At 40.3% G+C, this 26888-nt stretch overlaps 1 protein-coding gene across 5 annotated transcripts in view; it reads right to left on the bottom strand.

The window, feature by feature from the left end:
* ncor1 (nuclear receptor corepressor 1) overlaps window positions 1-26888 on the bottom strand; it is a 51242-nt gene that overhangs the window by 12921 nt on the left and 11433 nt on the right. For 3 of the 5 annotated variants that reach the window (XM_061085812.1, XM_061085810.1, XM_061085809.1), the window contains exons 7-23: window positions 25899-25955; window positions 25703-25755; window positions 24897-24963; window positions 22217-22389; window positions 21307-21397; window positions 20895-21073; window positions 20687-20741; window positions 19657-19758; window positions 13229-13359; window positions 12295-12590; window positions 8774-8839; window positions 6195-6331; window positions 5992-6085; window positions 3849-4287; window positions 3628-3751; window positions 2629-2806; window positions 1790-1957 (exon numbers count right to left, since the gene is read on the bottom strand). In XM_061085812.1, coding sequence (XP_060941795.1) covers window positions 1790-1957; window positions 2629-2806; window positions 3628-3751; window positions 3849-4287; window positions 5992-6085; window positions 6195-6331; window positions 8774-8839; window positions 12295-12590; window positions 13229-13359; window positions 19657-19758; window positions 20687-20741; window positions 20895-21073; window positions 21307-21397; window positions 22217-22389; window positions 24897-24963; window positions 25703-25755; window positions 25899-25955 — 2410 coding nt within the window. The remainder of the gene's footprint in view (window positions 1-1789; window positions 1958-2628; window positions 2807-3627; window positions 3752-3848; window positions 4288-5991; window positions 6086-6194; window positions 6332-8773; window positions 8840-12294; window positions 12591-13228; window positions 13360-19656; window positions 19759-20686; window positions 20742-20894; window positions 21074-21306; window positions 21398-22216; window positions 22390-24896; window positions 24964-25702; window positions 25756-25898; window positions 25956-26888) is intronic. The other 2 variants (XM_061085811.1, XM_061085813.1) reach the window with 2 other exon arrangements.

Consider the following 26888-nt stretch of genomic DNA (forward strand, 5'->3'; position numbering starts at 1 on the left):
GCAGTAACCTCCCTGCAGGGTGTGCACCTCATGATTTGCACTCAAAGCAAAAATCAAAAATGCTAATGTCTGTATGAGAGTTCCTCTAGCGGGCATAGACGTCATCGTCCTGCTGGCTCATCCAGGGACAGATGAGAAAACAAGCCACTCCATGACGAATTTATAAATTCCTGTTGCAGGGAGACTGTGTGTCACACATTAACATTCATGCTTCGTTCACCATAAAGGACAACAACCTAATTTGTCAGGACACAAGAAATATGTTTGCATTGAAGGACAAAAAAGAGAAACCATTGCTGTCATAATTCAGTAACAGTCCAACTGCCTCTTCCTGCTGCACAGCACCTTTTTGTTCTTTAATTATAATTCTGTAAATAATGTTAATCAATGCAATCCTGTAAAATACTGATAAAGCCCAAATTGCCAGCAAGATCAACAGCAATCCTACTTCTGCTCCCACCATAAATTACTTTATTCTAGATTATTAAAAGTCTTCCAAATTAATGAAAATTGTCCAACTTATGAAACTTTCTTTCAGTGTCACAACAGCAATAAAAGAGGGTTCATGATGTTATTCAATTGTATATTTCAAGCTCTACTAAACAGGAAGTGAACAACATTAAAAGTAGACAAAGTGATATTGGATGAACTGTAGGGACTAAGCCTTAGCTCAGTTGCTCTTATTTGAAGATTGGTAATTCTCCATAACAACCACTTACAGAGGTCGTCTCATTTCTCTCTGTTCAGGGTGCAATAGTGTGGGTGTTCTTCATTCAGCAACTAAAATATACATGCATGCAAAACTGTGTTTGTTATTAACTGTTGCACATTGTGTAGGTGATTATGATTTAAATAGGTAGGTGTTGTGAATTTATAAATCAGAAAAGGTGACTGACTGAACAAATTTGACGAAATGTGAGTTATCTGGTCTTAGTCATTGAAATGTACAGTAAGTAACACTGGATTGAGAAGTGAAGTACATTTTCAAATAGGTAATGTTATGTTATTCTAAGCAATAGAAACACAAAATTAAATGGATGACCATGGCAATTATTGATTGACAATGATTCACAAACCACATCAGCTTGAAACAAGAATGTAGCACAAAGGGCAAGATTAAGGTTACAAATATGTGCCTGTGTTTTCTTTGTGCACTGGGGGACAGAACAAAAAATGTCAGATTCATACACTGACGTACTTGCTGCAGTTATAAAGTGGCCAGCCTACTTAAGTGTAAGAACCAGAAAGAGCTGGCTCCTGCTTGTTTGATCTGTACTGGTGCACAAGCACATAGGGCATTAACCACACAAAGGAATCTAGATTCTGCGAAGCCTAAGAAGCATAAATACATAATGTTATGCATCAATGAACCAAAGAAAAAGACCCAATACATAAAAAGAAATTGACTCTAATTTAACATTGGTCCACCCAAGCACCTATTAAACAAAACATTTCCTATAAAAACACAGAAAATGACACATTCCCGCACAAAAACTACTAGAAAAAAATATATCACTCGGTTTAAGTGAACCTTTCTGGTTCAATATCCCTGGAGAGAGACAACCTACGTATGAGAGTAAAATATTAAAACATGTCAAACTGAACCTAAGTAAACTCTTTGGCAGTCCAAACTATATAAATAAATATCCTGCTGCCGACAGTCAACAAAGTGCCTCCATTGTCAAACACAAAAGGCTCAATGTGCGTCGGCCGAATCTACGTTATATCAGGACAGGAAGGGAGGAGGCAAGAAGGGAGAGAGGGGGGAGGTGAAGATGTGTGCTTTTACCTGGCGGCACACTGTAGCGGGAGGCACAGGGGATGTTGGGGTCAGGCTGGGGTGAGGCCCTGCTCAGCTCCCTGGGAGAGAGTCTGTAGGGAGAGCCTGGCAGACCAGAGTGGGCCTCCTGGTCCAGAGCCAGCTTCATTTCATAAGGCAAGTAGGATAAGAGCTTACCTGCAGTACACAGGCATAGGGACAAAGGGAAGACAGCCACTATTAAAACAAGAACTCAATGCCAGTGAGCATTGAGTTGACCTAGAATGGACGTACCTCTCAACTAACACCGCCACCTGGACACACCCGCTGAAACCTATGTAATAAATATCTTGGTGCCAAAGCCCAGCAGCTTACTGACAGCTGCTTTCCTCTTCACAGCACTAAGGCTAAAAGGTGCTAAACGCTTTGCAAAAAAAAAAAAAAAACATAATACAGTCTGCCTTGTGACTTCACCGCTCTCCCTTCAGAGGCTAAGTGGCTAAACTCAGACTGAATGCACAGACCCAGTAAGTGTCCTATGCTGACACGCTCAAGTCAATGAACTTCAAAAAGCACCACAGTCCTTTTCTTCCAAAGGCAATTCAGGAGGGGCACCACTGCACACCTCTGTGTAAAACAGGGTCAGCTAACTTGTTTTGTCTTGGCTCAGGCGGAAGCACACTACAACAGTCCAGTTCACCTTCAAACGCTTCCTTTTTTGAAACTGCACAAAAATGATGGGGGCCTAAAAATGCATTAGCTATAAATAGTCCACTGCTCACAGCAACAGGGAACGAGGCTGATGGAGCGATGAATAGGGAGGAGGAGTGATGAGGACAGAATGAGGATAGTTTTATTTTTCCACCTACCATCTCTGTCGAGCATCGTGGGGCTACGTATGTTGAAAGGTGGCCTGCGATCCAGATCGGCCTGATCCTGCCTCTGCTTCTCCTCCTGGTGGGCAGACTCGTGCACCGCTTTGATCTGGTGCTGCAACATGGCAAAACCACTGATGGGCACGCCACCAGGTCCAAAAGGACCAGGCAACTAGAAGAGTAATGATGGAAAAGGTGAAATTAAGATATGATACTGAAGCACTGCACAGAGACCACAAAAAAAAATCAAAAATCGAATTTGTTCTCTGCATATCTTGGAACTTAAAAAGATACGAGACATTTCTTGACCATAAATCAAAGTGAGACTATACATACAAATTCTACATCTACAGATTAGAAAACAGTCCATCAAGGAGCCCATCAGCTAGCATCGGATGATGAATTTGCCCCAGAGAGCAATAGCCATCATTTTGTGGCTTCTGGGGTAGACATCAGATATTAGAGCAAAGACTCTGTCTTCCTTCTTTCTACACTATTTACTGTCCGACTTGTTTCTTTTATCACAATAGTCAAACGTCTCAACACACATAACACAAACAGCGATACTTTTTGTTGGTGTTTTAGGTCCCAACGACATTTTGGCAATTTCGTTTAAGAGCTATCTTCATATGAATGCACATTACTCAAAAAGCCTTGCCGATACATTTCGGTCAATGTGATCCAACTGTCTTGCTCTCCACATGGACTGTTTACATGTGGGCAACCAAAGCCTGCAGAAACGTGTGGTCAAACTAGCAACAGAGGCGAAAAAAGGCTTCTGGACCCAAAATCTTGTCCCTCACCTACAGATTCTGCATATCTGTTTCTAGAGATTACCAAACAGTCAACCTCGACACAACAGCACACAATCGAACAGACCAAGAGTTTATGATCTGGCCACATTGCTCATAATGATTGATGTGTATGTATATTTATAACCTGCTGCCTGCCTCTGTCCCAATCTAGATGGATCAACATGAAACTGTGACTAACCATGGCTGGGATGGAAGCTGCCCTCTGATGCAGCTGCTGGATGTTGAGCTGGACTTGCTTGGGTGAGGACACCAGCACCGTGCCTGGAGGGTTGAGCAGTGAAGGCTTATCCATGGAGAATATTCTGCCGGGACAAATGGAAAAGCATATCAGTGTGCCATGTTCTTGTCAACTGCAATTTTGTTCACACAAGTTGAGAACATGTCAGGTAAAAAACACACCTCTGTCTTTCAGGCTCTGCTTCCACATCCTCGTCAGCACTGCAGGTGGCACTGGAGTCATTATCTGAATGAAGATCCCTATGCATCTCGCCATGATCTCCCTTTTCTCTATTCTCCTTCATCTCAGGCTCCATCTTCACCTGAACCTCTCCGGTCTTCATGTCCACATCCTGTGGTTCAGTTTTGGGATGTACTGAGCCAGCATAGGGTGCCACCCTGGCCCTTTCTTCCTGAGATCCAGTCTCACTCTCTGGACTTTTCTCTTCCTTGACACAGAGTTCCCCGTATGAGGTCTCTGGGGCCTTTCCATTGCTGCCCTGACCTTTGTCCTGGTCAGAGCACTGAGCATCTCCCGCAGCGTTCTTGGAGTCACCAGACTTTGAGGAGTCAGTCTGAGAGGGGGAGGGGGCGCTCTCTGTATCGGAGCTGTTGTCACCACCTAAGGAAGCATGACAAGATGAATTAGTACATGTCGAGGATGAATGAAACCACTTGCAACTGACAAGGCATTAGAGCAAATTTAAATGTAATTTAAGAATACAAGGACAAGAAAAAATATTATGTAAAAAGGAACGTAAAACCTTGAATCCTTTGAAAATGGCATTAAAATATTTTTTCTATTAATTAATAAAAACTGTGACAGATGATGTGAAACATTTAAATGTCTCATTCAGCAGCTTTCATGACCAGCACACACTATATCTCCTGACTAGTGGACAGTTTCCTCCACTGTTGAGAGGATGATTAAGCCACAGTTGCACTACTTAATAAGAAACATCTTGCAAAGTTTTATGTGGGTCATTAATGTTGTCTGATTTTACCAGTTCTTGGAAGACTAAATCCAATTACAGAACAACGTAGATAAGACAAACCACAAAGCTGTGCAGGCAGCAGGAAGATGTTGCTTTGTACAGTGGAAATATGGCAAAGCCAAGACCAAGGGCTCAAAAATCTCTTCATGATACACACTTATCTGTTCTGTTTATCTCAAACTGAACACACAGTTTGTCAAACACATCACTGAGAAAAGCAACTTTTCAGTCACATCAAGCAATAATTAATATCCAAAAGTCATACACCTTGATGATGAAATCTGTATAAATCTACCTGCCTCTGTTCGTTTTCATCTGTTGTCCCGGTGACAGTAGTCAAGATGCAATGTCTATGCAAAAACCTTTGCAGATGAATTAAATTTATCAAACTTAAATCAGAGATGCAGCATTACTAAACATCTAAATGAAAACCATCAAATGTTTGTGAGTACACTTTAATAGAGCTGTACTGACGCCTCTTGTGCCTTCATGTTTGAATATATAATGTGGGATCTGCAGGCTGCGGATCACCGAGGCCAGTTTGGGTTTTTTGTGAGAAAAGAAGAAAGTCAAATAAACATGTCAAAACCTTTGACCTCCTGTTGTTTCCACTGCTTTCTTGTGAACTGGGGTTTTTCTAAACCTGACCACTTTCCAGAATCTTTCCATTAAATCATAACATGTTTATTGTTTTACTAATAATATTCAGTGTTTATCCATATTTCTACAAATAGCTGTCTTTTTCAACCCTGCACCATGTAATGCCAGAAAACATGAGGACTTCTGGCAAGGAGTCAGGTGATTAGACAGACAGTCTTACGGGATCAAACAAAAGAACCAGCACTTTGTGTTCAAAGAGCAGGATTTGTTGAGTCTTCAAAGCCAAGAACTCTTATGCAACAGGCGCCTATGTAGTCAGAATTGGTTCATATCTTGTATTTCTTCCTCTCCCCCTTGCCTTTTTTCCTTATTTGACCCCCCCTCTCTCTCATTAAAACTAAACTTAACAGACAGCAAGCACATTACTCTCAACTGAAATTCTTTCATGACAATACCGAGGCCTTTCAGATCCGGATTTACTGCTTTGCACTATACTGATCACTACAATCTTTCTCTCTTTAATCTATTCTACTTAATACTTGGTAGTATCAGGCACAAAGTTGGATAGGACAAAAAACTGGATAAACAATCTCTTTATCCATGTATCTTTAACACTTGTACCTCAGAGAAACAGGAAGAAAAGTCCCACACAAATGTGTGTGACCATGCTTGAGTATGCGTGTGTGTGCCTAACTATGAGCACATGCTTTCATATTATCCATCTCTCTGACCTTCACTGTCATCTGCGTTGTCCTCATCATCATCAGGTGATGCTGTGGCTAGACCTTCACCTTGAGACCTATCAGCACGAGCCCGCCTTGTATCCTGGGAAACACAGAAAAGTAGTATCTTGCGTTCATACATTACAGTTACTGAAACACGCAATGACAATGACAGATCAAGGGTAGAGAGCGCAAGATAACCAGCAGCTTACTTGTTTATGCTGCTGGAGCAGATTGTCCAGGTTGTGGCGTCTCTTGTAATTGAAGTAGAAGTTCTTGCACTGCGCCTCACTTTTGGTGCCCACCATTTTGGCAATGGCTGTCCAGTTTCGCCCGTGCTCAACTAGCCCTGGTTGAGGACAAAGACAGACAATATTAAAGATGTCCGCCCTTCTTAATGCCAAAACAAAAACTAGTACGGCTGAAATGTATATAAACTAAGGCTATATTAAAGTTACGCTGTATGTATTGTAAAGGCACAGCTCAGTGGTATAACCAAGAAATCAAAACCCGATGCAACAACCCCGTTCAAACCTGGTAATAACATACGTCCTGAGTCATCCGATTAAAAGTGGTCAGTCCAGGTCTGAGTGCTCCCATATATACGACCTCAATGCGTCCTGAGATCCAATCACTCAAACCCCATTAGATGGTCTAGGACTCAAGTGGCCACATTCTCTTTCGCTGTGATTATTTGCATATAGAGCAGGGAAGTGTGATTCTATCACATTCAGCACGTATTTCAATATAAGGTGTAAACACATGGACTTATGGCTGAGCACTTGTGATCAGATCTCTCAGAACAGATGTTAATACCAAGTCTGAATAGGGTTAATGTCGACTTACATTGAAATTCACTCTCATTTCCAATTGTTGCTTCATGTTGTGCCAGGGTGATAATTATGATCAAAGCAGGGGATCTCAATAAATTCTTCATAGTCTTTCTTTACAATAAAATGCTGCTGCAGTTATTCTTGTTGAGGGTAAACTTTGGTATTGCTGCAAAACTAAACTATACTCCTGGGGTCCATGTTGCCATGGCTTCTTTTTAGTCTTCCCCGTCCTGATTACCACTGAGCTTAACACACAATCGGCTTTGACGGTCTAACTAAACTAGCTGCAGTTAACTGGCAGACAGCCGTTTACCTTTGACATAAGGGCAGCTCTTCTCTAAATCCTGTAACCCCTGTGACCTCCCTTTCCTCCCAGCCTCACTGAGACAAGGGATAGTGGTCGACAAATGACGAATCACCACAGAGCTTAGCACAAAGCCCCATTACTTTTCACTTCACTGGGAGAATGGGGGTATTGTGACTGTTAAGGGTGACTTGGGCCCTTTCAGAGTTGTTAAAACATGCAGATAAAAAAACATCCAATACACCCAATTTACACCAATCAGCCACACAATTAGAACAGGCAACTAGGTTTAATGTTCAAGCTAATCTGTCTAATATTAGTTTACTTGGTCAAGTCAAGTCATAAATAATTACCCAAACGAAAAAATAAAATTTTTGAAATATACAAGCAACAGGCAGTAGCGAAAAGCTCTTAAGAATATATGTTTGGTTGCTTAACTGTTTGATTAATTGTGACAAAATTGTTCACAAGTGAAATGTTCACACATTGAATGAATTCTGCCCATTTTTTCATTTCTGGATCTGGATAAAACTTTAGAGAAGTAACAGTCTGATGGTGTTACCATGGCAACTACCTACCCACTGTTTTTGTGCAAACATCTTTGACTTAAGATTTTTGACTTGAGATCAAAATCTGAATTTTAAATTCTTGTCTTGGTAGATTCTTGCGTGTCAAGTTTATTATAATTATTGTAAATGTTACAAGGAAACCTTCTCCTCTTGTGTCATAAGATAGTGTAGCAGCCCTGCAATAAAATATCGTCTTTATGAAGCTTAGAATGTTCCTTATTTTCTAACAGAGAGGAACTGGTGAGTTATGCTCATTCAGATCAACAGGTTGCAACTATGACAAAGGGGGAACTGTATTCAATAATCAGGCAGGACCAGCCATACATGGCAGCATAGCATCTGAACATGTGCAGTCATATGACTAGAGGAGGTCGAGCAGGTTTCTTTTAGGTAGACTAATCCAGACATAGTTAAAATACAGGTCTGAATGCCTGAAGAGATCATAACTGCAATATATTTCTGTTAAGGGAAAGCAAATTCCAAAACCTACCAAACAGTCTTAATTAATCCACATTAAATCCCCAGTGTATGGTTCTTGGCACTAAGGGAACCCTTCAGCCAGTGAAAAATAGGGAGAGGGGGCACACACAAATGGTGTATGACCTGACTGCAGCAGTGCACTCTGAGAGCAGCATGTAACATTTTAAAGAATTTACGAGACCAAAGTGACTTTAACATTTTTCTAAAGGATCTGACAGAGTGTTTGAATCTGAATAATAGATAGCAATCTCCGGAGAACCCACAAGAAACCACTGATGCTTAATGGATGGCCTTAAAAGATCAATTCTGAGAATCCAGCAGAGTGGTGGAGCTAAAAGACAGAGAAAACCCTTCATGGGTCTCTGACAGCTTCCAGTAAAGCAGCAGCAGCACGAGTTTATATTAATGCGAATGCATGTGCATGTTCATTCCTGCGTGCATGTAAGAAACAGGCAGGGGCGAGGCAACATCAGATTATCAGAGGAGGAAAAGAGAAAGAAAGGGGAGTGGGGGGGACGAGCAAAGATCATAAAAAGCAGAGGAGCAACACACAAAAACACAAGGACAGAGAGATAAAGCCATAGAGAGATTAATTGAAGCGCTACCTTTTTTGGCGACCTCCATCTCCTCCTCGGTCCAGCGAGAAGTTTCTCCGGTTTCAGCAGCACCAGCTAAATCACAAAGAAGAGAAAAGAGAGTCCCATAAGCACTGACAGCGAGAAGGACAGATAGAGAGCAACAGAGAAGGAGGGAGGGAGACAGACGGAGAGAGAGAGAGGCAGTCCTATGTTCAGCCGTCTTCTTCTCATGGCCACTAATCTAATAATCTGTTTACATTCAGGGGCCGAGAGTCTCTCTCTCTCTCTCTCTCTCTCTCTCTCTCTCTCTCTCTCTCTCTCTCTCTCTCTCTCTCTCTCTCTCTCTCTCTCTCTCTCTCTCTCTCTCTCTCTCTCTCTCTCTCTCTCTCTCTCTCTCTCTCTCTCTCTCTCTCTCTCTCTCTCTCTCTCTCTCTCTCTCTCTCTCTCTCTCTCTCTCTCTCTCTCTCTCTCTCTCTCTCTCTCTCTCTCTCTCTCTCTCTCTCTCTCTCTCTCTCTCTCTCTCTCTCTCTCTCTCTCTCTCTCTCTCTCTAGTACATAGGCTCCTCCTCTCTAATCCATGAGGGGAGGGCCTTGGTCAGCTGATGTAGCACCAGACAGTGGAAGAGTTAAGAGCCGTGCCTCCCTCTCTGGGAAAAGGCCTTGGATGGAGACAAATAGTCAGATAGAAGAGCCAGCCCTCCCTCCCGCCCCTTCTACTGTGACACCGTCCATCTCATACACACTCCTCCTTCTTGCCCTGGTTAAACTACGCAGATCCACAGCCCCCCACCCCCACAAACACAAAATTCACAAAAGTGCAAAGTTAGCGTGGAGGGGGCCGAGTGAACTCTAGCCCACTCTCGTCCATGGCAGGCACTGAGACTGAATAAACATTTGGACTAATATAGCAGCAGATGTACCCTTGACATTAACATGAGGCTTGCCCACCACCCACACCCACCCACCTCGAAGCTAAACTCTACTGGACTACGCTTCCGTCTCCAAAAGCAAAAACTAACATGTTCTCCCTGTGACAGCCTAGGCCCCATTGAGCATTAATCTCTCGGCTAAGAAAACAGGCTGAGTGTCTGTCTATAGCATAACATTTGACCTAACGACAGTCACACAAAAGCCCAAAATGAATCAGCAGCTTCCTAAACTTGCCTGGCACCATTTCAACGGGGAAAGGCTGACAGATAGCTTCCCTTTAGTGTCTAGCCCACATATTTCTAAGAAGTACCGTAGCTGGAGGGATTACAACAGAGCAAGCAAACAGTTGACACAGTCCTACGTAAAGCGTGATATGCCCAGAGCAGAGCCAGAAAGGTCAGAGGGTTGACAGGATGGAAGGAGATAATCAATCACATTATAGAGCTGACTTTGCATAACTTTAAGATTGAGGTAAAGCTCGACAAACGGCACAGTAGCAGGTGGCAAAGAAGCACAGCACAGTTATAAAACAGTCAATTAATGATTCAAATTAATGACACGCGGGCTTAGCACACGGGGACTCGGATACCTGAAAACCTGAGCTAACACCGTCAGAGAGACAGACTTCAAAGGGTGGAAGAGTACAAGTGCATGACTAAGTACCATGACAACAGCAAAACCAGAGCCGTGGATTGCCATGGTAATGGACAGACTACAAAGCCCTTCCTGAGTGGAGCACAGTGCAAGACAGAGTCTGTCTGACACCTCGCACTCAGAGTATGAACCTATTGAACCAACGGTCAACTTCTCATTTCAAAAGGAAGAAACTGCAGCACTAAAGCCCGACAGGTCTCTTAAAATAAGATATACATTTATTATTATATCTTGCAAGTGTCTGTTCCATTCTTCCAAAGCATAACATAGAAGAAAAAAGTCTGAAGTTTTTATGTTACATCAGTGACAACACCTAAATTATTCATCAGAGAGAAAAGAATATCTTTTCGCCCACTGTGACATTCATGAGGCTGAAAGGGATGTCAGACTGGACCGGGCTCACTTCTCGGTAACATTCTAGTTAATTGTGTAGGTTACCGTGTGCTTTATGATAACTTGTGAGAAATCTTTGTATGTATAAAACGGTATAAAAAAATCTCAAAACTGAGATGTGACGTTCAAGTGAAAAAGACACCTCAACTATATTCAATATTGAGATAAAAACTGTGTATCTAGCTTTGGATAGTCATTGAATCATAAAGCACATTGTTCTTTGGTTAAAAAATGTATGATAACAATTTTATGGTTTTATCTAGTCACAATATCACATTTTCACACATGATAATTGTTTCCAAAATCAGTAATAATGATATAATAGCAATATCTGTACGTTTGCTCATGTCAGTTAATTTGGTTAATACTTTTCACTGTGGGTGCATTCATGAAATGTTGGGTCTCCGCTACGTTCCGTGCCGTATCACCCTGCTGCATGTTTTCCCTCCTCACTCCCCCACTGACCTGCGCTCACATTACACATTAATAACAAACACCAACCCGATCAGGACACGTATTTAAACACATTGAAAAAAAGTCCAACAGTTTCAAGTTCACAAACAACACGAGACGTAACGTGACGGGCACAGCCAGGACATCAGGCTTAAAGCGACCTGAACGATCCGGATTCATGATCCAACATCATCGATTAATAACTAAAGAAGTTTGTGTGAAGCGCGACAGGGACGAGGAGACACACAAGCAGTAGAGTAGTACAAGGCATAACATTGTTTAACACTTTTTAGTTTGTGGTGTTACTGGTGACCACATAATTATACTGTGAAATAGGATACATTTAAAAAACTATAAATCCTGCTCTTTGTTCTCTCCTGGGTTTCTGCTCTTTTTGCGTACTCCCCGTAACCACGCCAACAGCCAATAACACACAAATTACTGCTATCTGAATATTGTCATTTTCTATTGGGATGTATAGGTGTGTTTGCTGTGTTCAGTTCACACGACCACACCTAAGGTGAAAAAACACTTTCATTTTGTATACAGCAAAATAAGAAAAACAAGAAAACTCAAGGCCCTGCAGCCACAACATAACAAAAATAGTTTTCGTGTTGAAAGGAGAGTTGTTTGTATTTAATGAACAAAGTTGCCCTTCAGTCAGCAATAGACTTCACATGACAATATTCATAGCTTGGAATATTTTATTTTGATTCTCTTAATCAGTGACCCTTTATGAACTACAGGAATGAATTACGCATTTCTTTTCCTGGTATGTGTGAAACAAATTGAATGGTTGAATTGTGGAGAATCTAAACATGCTAATGATTTGTGGGAGGTCAACATTGAAAAATGTTAAAGCTTTTATGGATTTATGTCTTCTGCTGCAGTGCCTTGCTCAATCGTTAACTGGACCCCGGAGACCGCCTGGGTTCAAAGAGGCACTTGTTTATTTATATGATACTATAATATTTATTATGTATATGTATGTACACGCATAAAGTTTGCATGTATACGTATCGTTAAAATTGTGAACTCCCTTTCTGTGTCAGCATATGTGCTCCTGCATAGTAACATATCTCCAACAACTTCCAGAGAGCATGCCCGAGATAATTCACCTTTATTAGCATCCATGGCTGACACTGGAGTTTTAGCAGCCTCCTTCATGGCCCTCTGTGCTGGATCAGATTTCGGGAGCTGTGGAGGATCTGGTAAGGCAGGCTCAGACGAAGAGGGAGGTGCTTCCTCAGCCGCCACAGTTGCAGCCTCATTGGCCATGGAGCGTGTGGTGACTGTCTGCCTTCCCTTACGACGGCCCTGGCTGTTGGCAGTCTTCCTGCCACGCGGCGTGTTTTGCTCCTTTCCGTCCTCGTCCTCCCCACCGTCACACTTGTCTTTGTCCTTGCCAATGTCCCTGTGGTTTAGAAGAGGGAGAGCACAGCGTTAGAGAGCATGGGTACATTACATATCAATTCCCTTCTGACTCAGCAACATGCCTTTTTTGTAATCTGTTCTTTTCACCCCATTATTTAACACAACAGAAAAAAAGGGTTTGTCAACACTCAAACTGAACAGACTTGTTAACAAGTTTCCAAGTTGCAAACTAGTAGCAGTACACCACAACAGATACTGCTCTGCCACTTCAAAGTCATCACTAGACCAAAAACATGCATGACTCCACCAAGAGCCTGCGGATGTAAAGTCTTATTATAATTGGCAACACAATAATAAGGATTTGTTTTATGATTAAAAAAAAGACCAGCTACATTAACTGTGAAGCCAGCTTTGTAAATTCTTCTCTCTTTTACTCATTCCTTTTAAATGTCAACAAGTTACATCCAAAATTGCTTCAGACAGCACAAGCTAAAGTCATATCTCTTGTCCATGGGTTGGAAGCATATTGTTCATATACACAACTGTAAGTCAAATAACTCTCTAATATTTCCTTAAATAATCCTAGTGTATGGACCAAGGTCTGACACTTTGTAACTCTACCTGCAGGGCCTGATGGGACCGGAATAACACAGAGACAGACAACTATTCCAAACTCACCTAGAATCCTCCTTTTCATCTTTCTCTTCCTCGTCCTTCTTTTCCTCTTCCTCTTTTTTCTCGGACCTCTCAGATTTTTCCTCTTCGGTTTTATCGTCTGCCTTCTCTTCTTGTGAGGGACGCGTTATTTGCTGTGGAAAAAACACAAAGGGAAAATATTAGGTTTTTTCTCCTCGAAACATTAAGAAAAAGGTCAATGTGCATTGGAAAAAAACAAAACAAGGCAGTGTTAGCTCCTCAGTCCACACTGATATCAATGTTTTAATTTATAACTGCCACACACTCTATTTGCCCTGTGAGCCCAGAGGACCATGTACAATTATACAACAGATTATGGGCCTGAACTGCTTAAATTTTCTGTTTGATAGCAACAGAAAGCAAGTCAGGCGAATGGTAAAAATGGATGCTATCATCTGGTGATTGGACTTTCATCTGATGATTCTTCTCAAAAAGTACTGACAATAAGAATATGAGGCTTCTAGTTGCACACCCTGTGCAAACAGATGGGCTACACCATGTTCGGATGATCTTCACATGGTCCACTATCTGTAAAATCATACAAAACACAAACCCACCACATCGCAGATTCTGATCATTCTGCTTTGATTTAAAAAAAATCCTGAAATTTGTACAGTGGCCGATTCTCATGCCTCATTTGTATCAGTAAATCCCAGTAAGAGAGATGACGGAACAAATACTATGAAGTTTCTCCCATACTGCAATGGATAACAAATTTAGAAAGTCCTAAGCAGAAAATGAGAAGATTAAAAATTAAGATATTTAGAATTTTAAAAAGGGTTGGACGTTGAGTTCAAATCAATATCACTTTCTACTAAAGAAAAGGGGAAACTCAATTGAAAAACTTGGTTTCAAAACACAGGTTCCACAGAGTGATTGAGGGCCGAGCAACATTCTTTATCATCACCGCTGGCGCGGCACACCACAGAATGCTTCCTCCTGCATGCTCCATGAAAGCGCTGTGCTGGAACAAGTCTGGTTATGCCAAGCCAAACATCCCATGCTGGTACCAGATGGGGTCAAGGAATGTGCTTCACTCAATGGCAAAGGCAAAAAGAAGTAGACTGAGGCAAAGTGAAGGAAGACAGGGCAACAACATAAAAAAGAGAAGAAAGCAGGGTTGTGGCTGGTCAATTTTTCTACAACACGGCTCTACACATGAGGAGACTGGCTGCCAAAGCACACAATTAAACCAGATGCAGAAAAGCCTGACACCTTTCTAGAAATGGTCACACTGATAAAATGATAACAGGTTATCAGAGTCAGCTGTAGCTGATCAGACAGTAACCGTTTTAATGCTCGTGTCTACTGACTTGCAGAAATTGCTCCGACCAGCTCTAACCAGGAACAGCCAATAACCATCAGGATTTTGCCTCCCAGGAGTGGAGCTACGTGACAAGCTAAAAAATATCTACAAGACTAAAAAGAAAACTCCATGTGATGCTCTATTAGATTTACCATGTATACTTTATATAAGTCTGATCACAGCCTCCCCTTCGTGCCCCTTAAATCAATTGTAAACAAAACTGTAAATTTGATTAGTAGTTGATGTCACTGCTGTTATCTGCTTATTTGTCAAGACTGTTGCTAACATGGTACGTTTGCTCTTACTTTTTGCTGCAGTTCCGGTCACGCCAGAATTCTGAATATGATGGTGCTATCAAATGTGTTGACCTAATTCTAGTCCTGCAGATTCAGAGCTCAGATTGAAAGTTAATGTATGCCGGACAGACATGACAACGTGACTTTAAATTTCTTGACTCATGAATGTTTTGGCACTAAACAATTCAGAGGCGTTTTTTTGCAGCAGGGAATTTTGTGTTTGAGGCAGATTTATTCTCCCCATTCATGTCCTCCATTGAGATGCTGTTCTGGTTAGGTATGGGAGCGCTTGTGTTTGCTTTGGAAGTGGTCAGAGAGCCGTGGCATTCCTGCCTCTTCTCCCACATTGCGTAAAGAGCCTCTCCACACAGATGTCCTCCAAAAGTCAATGAGGCCCTGTGGTTCTGCGGTTCTGTGGGTTTCCAGCATTTTAAATGAAGCTCTTTCATGACCTGGCTTGAATACTTTGAGTTTTAATTTCTCTGCTCTTTTGCCGATTCACAATCACAAGTCCTATTTGATTTAGGAAATAATGGAGCCACAAATCAATCTTCCCTTTCCTACCACATAATTTTTGCCACCATAGGAATCTCTCACTTTTGCTTCAGGCTGTTTCAATGCAGCAATAGGAATTGTAAAAATATATATTTGATGCTGATTATTATGAAGCATCACCTCCATCCATGCAAATCATTACAGTTATTGTCATCAATTAACCATTCTAGTTAAATGAGGAAAGTGGAAAAGAATAAGAATTGGTCAGCCTTTATGGAAACCCAATAACAAAGAAAAGACATGAGCAAAGAGTTGCACATATTTTCTCAAGCTGAACGTGTGATAGAATATATACACTTTTCAAATGTACCAATATAAACACATTAGGCTAAAGTGTAGAGAATTAGGTAAACAGGTAGACAGCCAGGAGACAAATAACAATTATATGAGAACATTTCCGTCTGCTCCTATTTTTTTACATTTTAAGAAGTGTGCATTCCACCAGAGTGCTAAACCTCCAAAGTCGAATCAGTTCTTGAGTGGGAAAAGATGGCTCATCCTCAAAGCATAAGAAGCTTGTAAAATATAATCATCACAATGTCATGGCTGATGTGTTTCACCAACAGGCATCAGCATTTAAAGTGTTGACAACAAGGTGCTTGTATACAGGACAATCAGGTCAATTAGTTGATTAAATGGGTGTACCGAAGACCACTCCATGTCATTTGTGGCTTTGAAGAAAGTACTCTCCCCCAAAACATCATCAGAATTGAGCGGTGTCATATTTTTCATTATTTAATGTGTAAAATCTTCTAATTCCAATCAGCAAATTATTCACATTTTGCTTTCTAAGTGTTTATATTGTGTTTTTAGTCCATGCTGGCATTTTACCACAAATACATGCTCTGCAAAATTCTCAGTGTCTTCTGATGAATGTGATGCGTCAGAGAACAGCGCCTGGCCTGAAGCGTAGGTGTCTCGTTTGGTGTTTCAGATGAGATCAAACTTAATGGATGGTTGTGGTAAAACTGGATTTCACAGGATTGGATAATGGAAGCTGTAACTTCTGCCCTGCCCTACTCTCACAGTGTGCAGTTCTTGTTTCACACTTGTCTTTGGTTCTTACGACAATGGCAGATGAACACTGGCCCCATTAAAATGCATCAGAGAAGATATGTGAAATGCAATGATTGTTGTTGAGTTCATTTGTTTAAGAAAGAATATACATATTAAATATTCTAAAAACTGAACCTAACATCATCAATAAAATGGGATTTAAGAGCATTGCCAAATAATGCTGTGGGAAGTGCACAACAGTGGAGCTCTAAAAGGTCACTAAAATAATTATGAAAGTGACAGCATCATGTTATTATCTCTGAGGGAGCACACCTCCCTTAGCTTTAACGTAGATACAGTGATAAACCATTATCGATGCCATAAAAGAGAGTATCATAAAGACACACTTCATTATAACTGGTCCTAATTCAATTTTCATATAAACAGTCAATGGCAAACAACATGAAAGCGGCATAAAAAATACTAATGCGTTAAAATGGTCCTTGACTGCAAAAACCTTTTAGTTGAGATGATTTTTAAAGTGAGGACGTAATAGCTAACATAAATAAAGAGATGCTGTGTTTCTGTCAGACCAGACAAGCATGAACAGGATGACCCTCACACAGAAGGAGATACTTCTACTTAACATTAACCAGTGAAATGGTTGCAGACAGGGTGGGGGGGTGCAGCCTGTGCTGGCTTCCACAATAGTGTTTGTTTTGAGTGTGGAAGTGATTTTTGTTCGCTTTTATTTTAAATATTCATTTAATTTCATGTCAGTTAAATTGAGCTGCCATGTGGGAAATACACCTAAAGCACATCTACTCAAGAAATCTAGAAAGTATAATGTCAAAGTGTTGGATTATGTCAAATAAGCTCTGTTAAGTAGAATTTGACATGAAGATTTGCTCATGTAAAAAAATCTTACCCCAGAGCATAAACACAAAAGCACATGCATGACCACGCTTCCATGGCTTGACAGTTAAATTAAAGACCATGTCTACACATGTCCTCGAAAAAAAAATACCTTAAAATAGCCGAGGGTGACCGCCTGCAAGCCTGAAGTAAACATGCGGGCTAGGAAACAACCTGCACATGCAGTAGAGCAGCAGAAAATATGACGATAAACCAAAAAATGACAAGACAACAAAAGTGTTGCATCAAGTAAAAATAATTTGGTTTCATATCTAGTCACATACCTGTAAGCTCATTTGCTGCTCATAACCCCCCCTTGCTGTGCTGTGAGCCACAGCTTACTGGTGTTGCAAAAGTGAGTTTACCCTCCAGTAGCTCCATAGCGCTGGGAACGATAGCAGTAGAGGGGCAGGACAGCACCATAGCAGAGCTCCTTAGAAGGGCTGCCGGGCCACGGCACCGGCGCACGTATTCCAGGAAAGCGTGTCATCAGGCCGCTTAAGCCGCCCAAAGAATTGTCCATCTCACATGCACACACTAATCTATGCAGGGTCATTCAAGGTAATCCCTGCCGTGCACTCCTCTTTGATTGGCACTCACAGCAGCAGTGAGCTTTTTGGACCTGTCAGATGGCTGGGCTGTACCAACCTCACCGTTTCAGAGAGGGGTGACTTTCTCTCTCAGTCGCTCGCTCTTTTGCTCTCTCTTTCTCTCTCTCTCTCAAAAGGAACAGAAGAAAGAGGAAATGGAAAAGAAAAAAAGCAACAGCACATACTCCACCAGATAAGCTGCCAGCGCTGACTCTGTCTAGCTGAGGATTTTTTCATTTCACTCGCTCACCCTACATTCCTTTTCTCTTGCTTTAGCTCACTCCGTCTCCTTCCTTCCCTCTCTAATGATTCGCTCTACTCACTTGAACTGCAGTTGTGAAGTCGCACCAGTAGCTTAGAAACTCACCACCTCCTGAATTTAACTGGTTCAACACCAGAGAAAGAAAATGTATGCTGCTCCTATTTCTCACAATAGACAATGCTTTCTCTTTATTTAGAAAAAGGAACCTGCAATTGACCCGCTGTTTGAAATAACCACAAACTCCAGAAACACATGGAGATGGTCTTCAAGAAGCTGCTATTAACAGAAAATAAGTAATCTCTCAACTGCTGACATGTTCACACACGAATGACACAAAGATTAAAAGGTTAAGCCGAGGTAAGTCGTCCATGAAGAAACCGTGCCTGTCACTTGGAGAAATCTGAAGGGCCATCTTTGTGTTGAAGATGTAATCATGAATATTTGTGCTCTCCAACTCCTCCTATGTAAAGAAACAATCAACAACAAACCCATTGTGTTCCACAGTAAATTAACTTGACGCAGGGACAGAATGTCCTGTACGGGGACTTTGTCATCAGTGAAGCAACGAGAAGTCATCGACGAGAAGGAGTGAAAACAATGTTTAGTGTCACCCAACAGACTTGGGCGATGGTGCATCTATTAGTACTGGATTTTGATGCAAAGACAACAGTAACACATTGCTCTGGTCATCAACAACATATCTTCATAGTAGTAGTACTTGCCCACACATTAAAAGAAGAGGAATCTCCACTTAACCTCTATTTTATTATTATTTTGTGACCAAGCAGCAGCAGACACAACAACAGGATGAAGCAGACAATCTTAAAACAATCCCACAAATATTTGCAGTTGCTGTTACTGATTTAGTGAAACTGATCATTTCATTTACATTTATTTATGCTCTTTTTGTTTATATATTTGAGTGAGTCCGAAGCTTCCCAATGCTCTGAATGTCCTCCTTGCTCTGGCTTAACCATTTGTCTCTCTGTGTGTTTGGACTGAGTGGCAACTAATGAATATTTCCATTAGATTAAGCAATAATTTTATGTACAAAATGTTAGGTTTTTTTTAAACATTAAAATGCCCGTATGCCTCAGATGTGTCCTCAAATATTTTGTTGTCTTATTTTTGTCCTCGCCAAGAGAAACGATGGAAAGACGTTGTCGTCTATACCGAACATCAACGCTTACGGACATTTTTGTGCCAATGGAACAATTTTTTTTTAAAATGTCTAAATCTTGACGAACATGGTTTTAAAGACAGTATTTTTGCAGAGTGTGCATTCTGTTTCCTTTACCACAAACCTAATATTAAGTTGTTTCTAACTTTTATTGTAAACTCGTTCAGATTTTAAATGGTACACACAGTAGCATCTTTATTTAAACCCAAATTTAACTAACTACTTTGTTATCTTCAATATTTTATTGCTATTATATTCACCAGAAGGAGCATTTCAGAGATATGCTGAGGAAAAAACAACTCGGCCTTACCTGGTTCCTTCCTCTCCGTCTTCCATAATTTCGCCTCACCAGCGTCTTGTAGTTGTGGTTCTTCTTGGTTAGGTAGTAATATAGGGCACAGTCGGCAACACACTGAAACAAGATATAGCAACATATTCAGCCAGTTGCTTGTTTCTTTTTACATGTCTTTAGGTATTACTGCTGTACAGTATAACATCACAACCATGTGTCTTCCCGAGGCATAAACCGCTCACAAAGTTTATTATGAATCAAGATGGAACATTTATACATACTGGAGCAGATTTTAATATCCATGTTCATTATATATAAATACATTGCAGGGTTTTCCCTATCATTACAAGCAGCACTAAGCCGAATGAACACAATATACTATACTCAACTATGCTGAGTTCTCCAATGCTGACAATAAACTTTTTCTGAAACATGGGTTAATGAAATTAAGTTGCCTTATATTTCAGGACTAAACAATTACATTTCTATTCTCCAATGTTACTGCAGTCTTTCAGATAGTCTTCAGGGTGCATTCTGGGTTGTCAATAATGTTGCTAGGCTACCAGGTTTTTATCAATCTGTCTAAAGTGAGTCTTTCAGAATGTTAATCATTATTTTGTTAGCCCAGTTTAACCTTCAAAAGTCTACAGAGGAAAGTGTAACATGTTCTGCTGGAATTGATGGTGTGTTAAATAACAACATAAAAGGTGTTAAATGCAAAATAAAATAACTATGCAAGGAGTAGGACAGGAATTAACTCACAACAATAATTACGTAGATTAACTAGTAGGTTAACTATGGATGTCTTACTGAACATAAAGCAGCCAGACACTGTAACACTGGCAAATGTCTCAGGATGAAGAAAAAATGTAAGCCTTGCTTGACCCATAGAGTTATTGTGTATTGTATATCACTCAGTGTGATGATTCACAAAAATGTGGAAGATAACTTTTAATAGTTTGGTTCTTTTTCTTGTAGCTAATATCTGTGTATTGTGGAAAGCAGCAACCTGTGTTATGTTCATACAAAAACACAAGCAGGAGTTTACCTTTCTCTCTAGATATGAGGCAATCAGGCCAAAGTTCTTGGGGTGTTGGATAAACCTACAAAGAGATGACAGCTGTTACTCATGTGCCAAAGCCAAAAATAAATTGGTGCAATGTGACAGGTTCATAAATCATTTCAGCACAACATATTCACATGGTCAAACTGTGACCTGGCCACATTGTGTCACCGACAAAACAAAAACAACTTACTTCTCCTTAAATATCTCCTTCTCATGTTCTGTCCAAACATTCATGAACCCTCGAGCTTTGTACACCTTCATTGGGTCATCCATCAGGCCATTCATGTTGATGAACTTGACTCGCCGCTGCTCGGTGTCGTACATCATGGGAGGGATGACTGACAGCTGTCTCATCTGTTTCTCATTGTTCTGTGGAACATGAACAGAAAAGTTTATTGAGTAACTCCACTCCCCATTTTTCTACTTGAAAATCTGCTGTCAGGCTTTGTGGCAGATTGAAACAGAGACAGTTGGGATCATTAAAATTCTTTGCTGATGATAAAGTCAACAGACAAAAAGGTCTAAAGGAGATTCTAAGTTTTGAATTCGGCAGCTGTTCATAGCAACGTTCATATGTTGGTTAAGCCACAGTTTGAACCCACCTCCTGTTCAGACAGGCCATCTATGATTTCAGAAATTTCATGCTCGCTTCTTGCAATTGTTGCAGAAAGGCCTGTTCCTCTTTGTCCAACTCTGTAGAAAAAAGGAACATATTGCATTATAAATGTTAAACTGTTACATTAACTATCTATGTGGTGCAAAGTAGACATAAGTTATGTTCCATCCTTTTCAAATTAAATTAAATTATACAAGCTTGCAAGACTCTTTCACAGTTGTGTCCTTGGAGATCAATACCAAGTGAATTATTTAACATGAGCAACTGGAGAAGTTGTGGAACTCTCAACAAACAGAATCACAGTTCCTGTTAATAATGAAATAACTATCTCTGACTAGTTATTTTCTGCTTCCTCCTTCATGGTCTAGATGTCTGCATAAACAGTGCCGGCATGCAAACTCTGAACTTGGAGAAATCAATGTAAGTACAAAGCATCAGCTCCTGCAAGAGCTTTCTTAGTTATCCATGATATACTGAATATCTGCCGATATTTAGAGTGGTTGGCAGTTTTAATGTGAACCTTGCCATTCTTTCAAATTTAAATTTCATGGCATTTTATAGATCAATGATTGTGAAAAATAACTAGTTGATAAATTGATCAAAATAGTAGTTAATTGCAGCCAATGCCGATTTTAGACCCTGTCTGGAGTTGGCCTTTTACAAATGCAGCACACAACAGTTGGGCAATGTCTAGAAACGTGCAGGGTTGCAGAGCATGTCTTAAAGCTGCTATTTACAACAAAAATTGCCCCTGTCAAGCGAAATCCACCACACACTAATACGTTGACAAGGAAATCCTACAGAAGAATTGCATCAGAGTGATTCTGAATAAGATCCAATCATGGCCAATCTGTATATTGTGCTGCAAATATAGTCACTGTGCTGACTGGTGTTACCTCTGGAAGCGCTCCTGCTGCTCTCTCTGCTTACGGATCTCAGGGAATTGTCTCTCATAGTACTCCCGTGTTCTGCCGTCCTTGGCTTTGCGTCTGGGGTTGTTCTCCATTCGGTCCACCTTCTTCTCCCAAGCCTCCATCAGCTGATCATACCGCTGGCAGATCTTCTGTTCCTGTGTGCACAGCATGACAAATGTGTATCAGTATTAGGCACTGATCACAACAACATAGGACTAACGTTACTTCCAATGCAGTGATTAAGTAACTTTTATATACAATCGCACATTTCACAGGTAAAAGCAAAAGTGATTTATTAATAATTAAATGTGATGAGTGTACTGATATTCTCAAATCCCTAAATAAAATCTGGCAACTACAATTAAAATGAATTATAAAACTACTACAGTAAAAGGGAATATGCTGGTACTGTTATTTTACCTCAATACAGGATATTTAAAATAAGGGTTATTCTGTTTTGTTTTTTTAAATAACACATTGTCATATAGTGTCCTAAAAAAGAAAAACTGAGAACTGAGTTCAGTTTGTTGAATGTGTGTTGCTTGGGACTGGCTGTGTTGTTTGTGGGTTTGTATCGGTCTTCAAAAACGCCATATTTCAGCCTAACACCAGCACAGTTTGTTCTGATGCAACTACTCTGTTTACAAATAGTTTACAAAAGCTCATTGTCAATTTGTTAAAGATGCTTACTTTTTAGCATCATAGAGCTCTGGAAAAAATTATAAGGACACCGCAAAGAGAACTTTTTTTTTTTTAAGTCTGTCAAACTACTTCTCCAACAATTCAAGATAAAAATACTGGCACTTTGAGGATATGTTAGCAGAAAATGACAAGTGGTAAGTCCTTTAAGTTGAGGACTATTGTCAGAACAGGAAGGATGGAAGCCATTTGTCTTCCATGTTAATCTCGTTTGTGTCTTGATTCATGCGACCTTCACAAAGAAAATACTGCCTGGCTTCAGCCTTGTTGAAGCAATGATCCTACAACATATCAACTAGTGGGTCCGAGGCACTGCGGCTCACATATGAAGAACACAGCATGAGATTTTTCAGTCAGATGCATTCACACAGAAATCTTCGATGCAAGCAAGGGGTGGCCCAGCTTGCAGGAGACAGAACATGACAGATCAATTCTGCTGCAGAGATCACGTTTTTTTGTTTAAAGCAAATCAACCCCGCCGTCTATCCTCATGACCAAAACCTCTCAAATCTCTTTGTCTTGCCAAGTTGACATCTTTGTTGGTGAATTCTACATGTATGACACCTCTTTTTCATTCTGAGATAATCGTTTTCCTTTTTTGTCAGTTACTGGATAATCTGCAAGTTTTTACTAGGGGGCTCACATGAAACTTTGGAGAAAGTCTGAAGCCTCCGAATCTGACATTTGCTTTCTCATATACAGCCCTTATGAATAATTTCAGATCGTTATACGGAGGTCAGCTCATGTCTGAAAGCATCTCAGGTCTCGAACCCCGAGTTCAACAGACTAAAAAGGAAAGACTACCATACATATAGAGATGCTGGTATAGGGAAAAAAAAAGAATTGTAATTACTTTCTGAGCTGTACCCGTAAACACTGTTACTTTATATTAAAAAAAAAACTAAAAGTCAAACTCCTTTCCAGAGGTGTAAGAGTTAAAATGTTCAGAGAAATTTTGGAGAGACGTCTGTACTGGGAGGACAATACACCCTCGTTTCCACTCTCTGCTGCAACGGAAAAACAATCACCTTCCTCTTGGCACGAGGCCATATGCACTTTGCCATTGTTCAGAGTCCAAAAAGGTCTTTCTGTCTCTGACAGCAAACAGCCAGACAAAGGTGGGACCCTCTGAGCCAATGCACTACAAAAAGGGCCAAGTGTTTCAACATGGCTAATTCAGAAATATTTACCGGTTACAGATAAGAAGGACAGAGAGACAATCGTTTGGCCAATGTAGTGGTCAAATCTGTTCTTTGATGTGACAATATTTGTTATTCTACTGCATATAAAAGCAGTTTCTAGCTCACAGAATACAGATTCAAAAAGGGGAAACCTATGAGTTCCCCATGACTCACTAAAACCAACTCAATGCAATGTTGGTCAATCGGTCCATTAGTCTTGTTGCTAAAATAACTCAACAACTATTGGATGGATTTGAATGAACATTTGAAGACATTCAGGCCTTTAACTTGTATTATTTTCCTAACTTTTCATGGAGCAACACCATGAGGTTGACTTTTGAGGTTTAAAGTGAAAACAACTTACTATCACCAGGCCCAAACTTTTATTGGATGGACGAAATGGCAATCCCATTTCGTTAAAACCTTTGGTTTTTAATATTCATGTTTAAAGCGAACTATGACCAAGAGCATTATAGCTGCGAAACATCAGCACGATAGTGATGTCCTTATGATTGTGTTAACATGCTGATGTTAACATGAATAGAATCACAGAGCCTGAAATGGCTACAGGTTCATGGTCTGGTAAATTCATCGGATTCACTGCAGCCCCGTATTCCAAATTTCACATTACGTGCAAAAAAAAACCTCATTATTAGATTTTGTATAAACTCTAAATAATCTGCAGGGCAAAAAGCTAATATTCACTGACTCTAGTATTTCACATTCTGCCTAACAATATAGATAATCAAAGAAGAGTGCAAAGTATTAATGGGGACACTTACCTTTTGTTTACGAGCATGATTTCTCCGCTTAAAAAACAAAATCAGCTTCTTCCTCATGACTTGGTTGCTGTAATACAACCAAAACAAAAACGATTTTATCAATTATATATTATATAAACTTAAATGACACATACAAAAATAATGTAGGCATAGAGGGCTTTTATTCCATGAGGGAAGATCCAGTGAGTACAAAGCTCATAAAAAAGTATAAAAGATTCTTGATAGAGCTTGATTTATTTCACCTCTGGCTAAAATAAATTTAATATATCATTGTTTATTTGCAATGTGGCAAATACAAAATACTGACAACACTTGTGCAACACATGTTTACTTACGATGGGGGCTTTGGGGAGAAAACATTTGGAGAGCTAGCCCTGAGGGTGTGGCCAATATTGCTGATTCAAACAGAGGTGCTGTCTGTCTTGATAAAATGCTGAGCCAGATGGGTCGCTCCCGTAGCACACACTGAAAAGGGTTTTATCCTAGAGGACATGACCTTCAGCCCCCAACACAACCCGTCCTCAAACGTACCAAATGCAGACACCTGTACATTATTTCGATCCTTTTACAGATCACTCTCCCTGGTGTCAGTAGGGCAACACCATCAGGTGACTCATCAATCAGATTACACAGAATTATCAGCTTGGTTTATCTTGTTGAGGTCAGTGTTACCTCCAACACTTTGCTCACATGAGACGGTTTCTACACTACAGGTGTGTGGCGTGCATCAAGTCTGCTGTAACAGTCTTGCACGTTACAAAGCCGACAGATGCTCATATAGATTAATCTGTAGAACAGATACTTACGTCTTGATGTTGTCATGGTACACCTTTGTGTCTGATGGCTGATTGTACAGGGGCTAAAAAAAGAAAAAGCAGACCAGGAAAGGGTAGTGGATTAATCCTTCGTTATTCGAATAAGCACTAATATTATCTAAAATGATACTGAACCAAGAAGCTACGGAAAGAAAAAAGTAACACAATTATCAGAAGACGCACATACCAGCTCAACTATGGGACCAAAACCTTCCAGAACTTTATGGGCTTCCTCAGCTTTTTTCTAGGAAAATGGACAAAAGTTGAACATATATTTACAAGCTTTACCAAAAGCAAAGTGAAACTGAAATATGAGCACTTCAGAGAAAAAAACATTGTTACATCAAATCATATTTGAAGTTCTGTATTATCTGTGTTACTATTGATCGATAGCACATTTTTATCGGTCCCGGTACCTGGAATTTGCATCCGCCTCGCGACAAAATTACAGTACAATGGAAACCACTTATAGGAATCACGTTTGTCCAGGACCAAATTCATCACTATAAGCGATTTCTTACTTTAAAATGAGAGTGTAGCTTCTGTATGTTAGCACCGGCACTTGAGGGAAATTGAGTTGTGGAGCTCTGCATGGCTCCCTGGGTGTCTGCACCATTGACTCGCATTTGTAGTGACTGCGTGCACTGATCAGAAATGAGCATGGCTTGTTCCAGGGGTGAGTCACATGGTCTTGCTCTCTCTTTCTATATTAAACATATACTCTCTTTCACTCTCACCCATGTACACATACTCTCTCACCCAGATGCGCTCACAGGTATCATTTCATATATTTTATAGATCTATTCAACTTTTACAATTACCTAATTATCCAATTAAGTTACTGATTAATCATTAGAGCTGTTACATAATAATGAAAGATTCAGAAAAACTAAAACTTAGATAAGAGCCATGGACCTTGGAAATTATGTTTGCAGGATCATTTGTAAATACATTTAATTTGCTCTAGAAGAATGGTCTTTTGCAATTTGTCAATTTGAAAAGTGTACTGAATATATTGCTCCTTTCTGGGAGCAGTCTATGATAGAGAAAAAACAGATAAATAAAGACGAAATAATGTTTGGAGACAAACACCCAGACTAAATGCTCTGAGTGCACTGAGCTGGAGCAGCCTCAGAGTCTGAAGGGTTAATGGCTAACTGAAAAGGAAGGTGCTTCT

This window comes from Limanda limanda, chromosome 14 (assembly GCF_963576545.1).
Source record: "Limanda limanda chromosome 14, fLimLim1.1, whole genome shotgun sequence".
Taxonomy (NCBI): Eukaryota; Metazoa; Chordata; class Actinopteri; order Pleuronectiformes; family Pleuronectidae; genus Limanda; species Limanda limanda.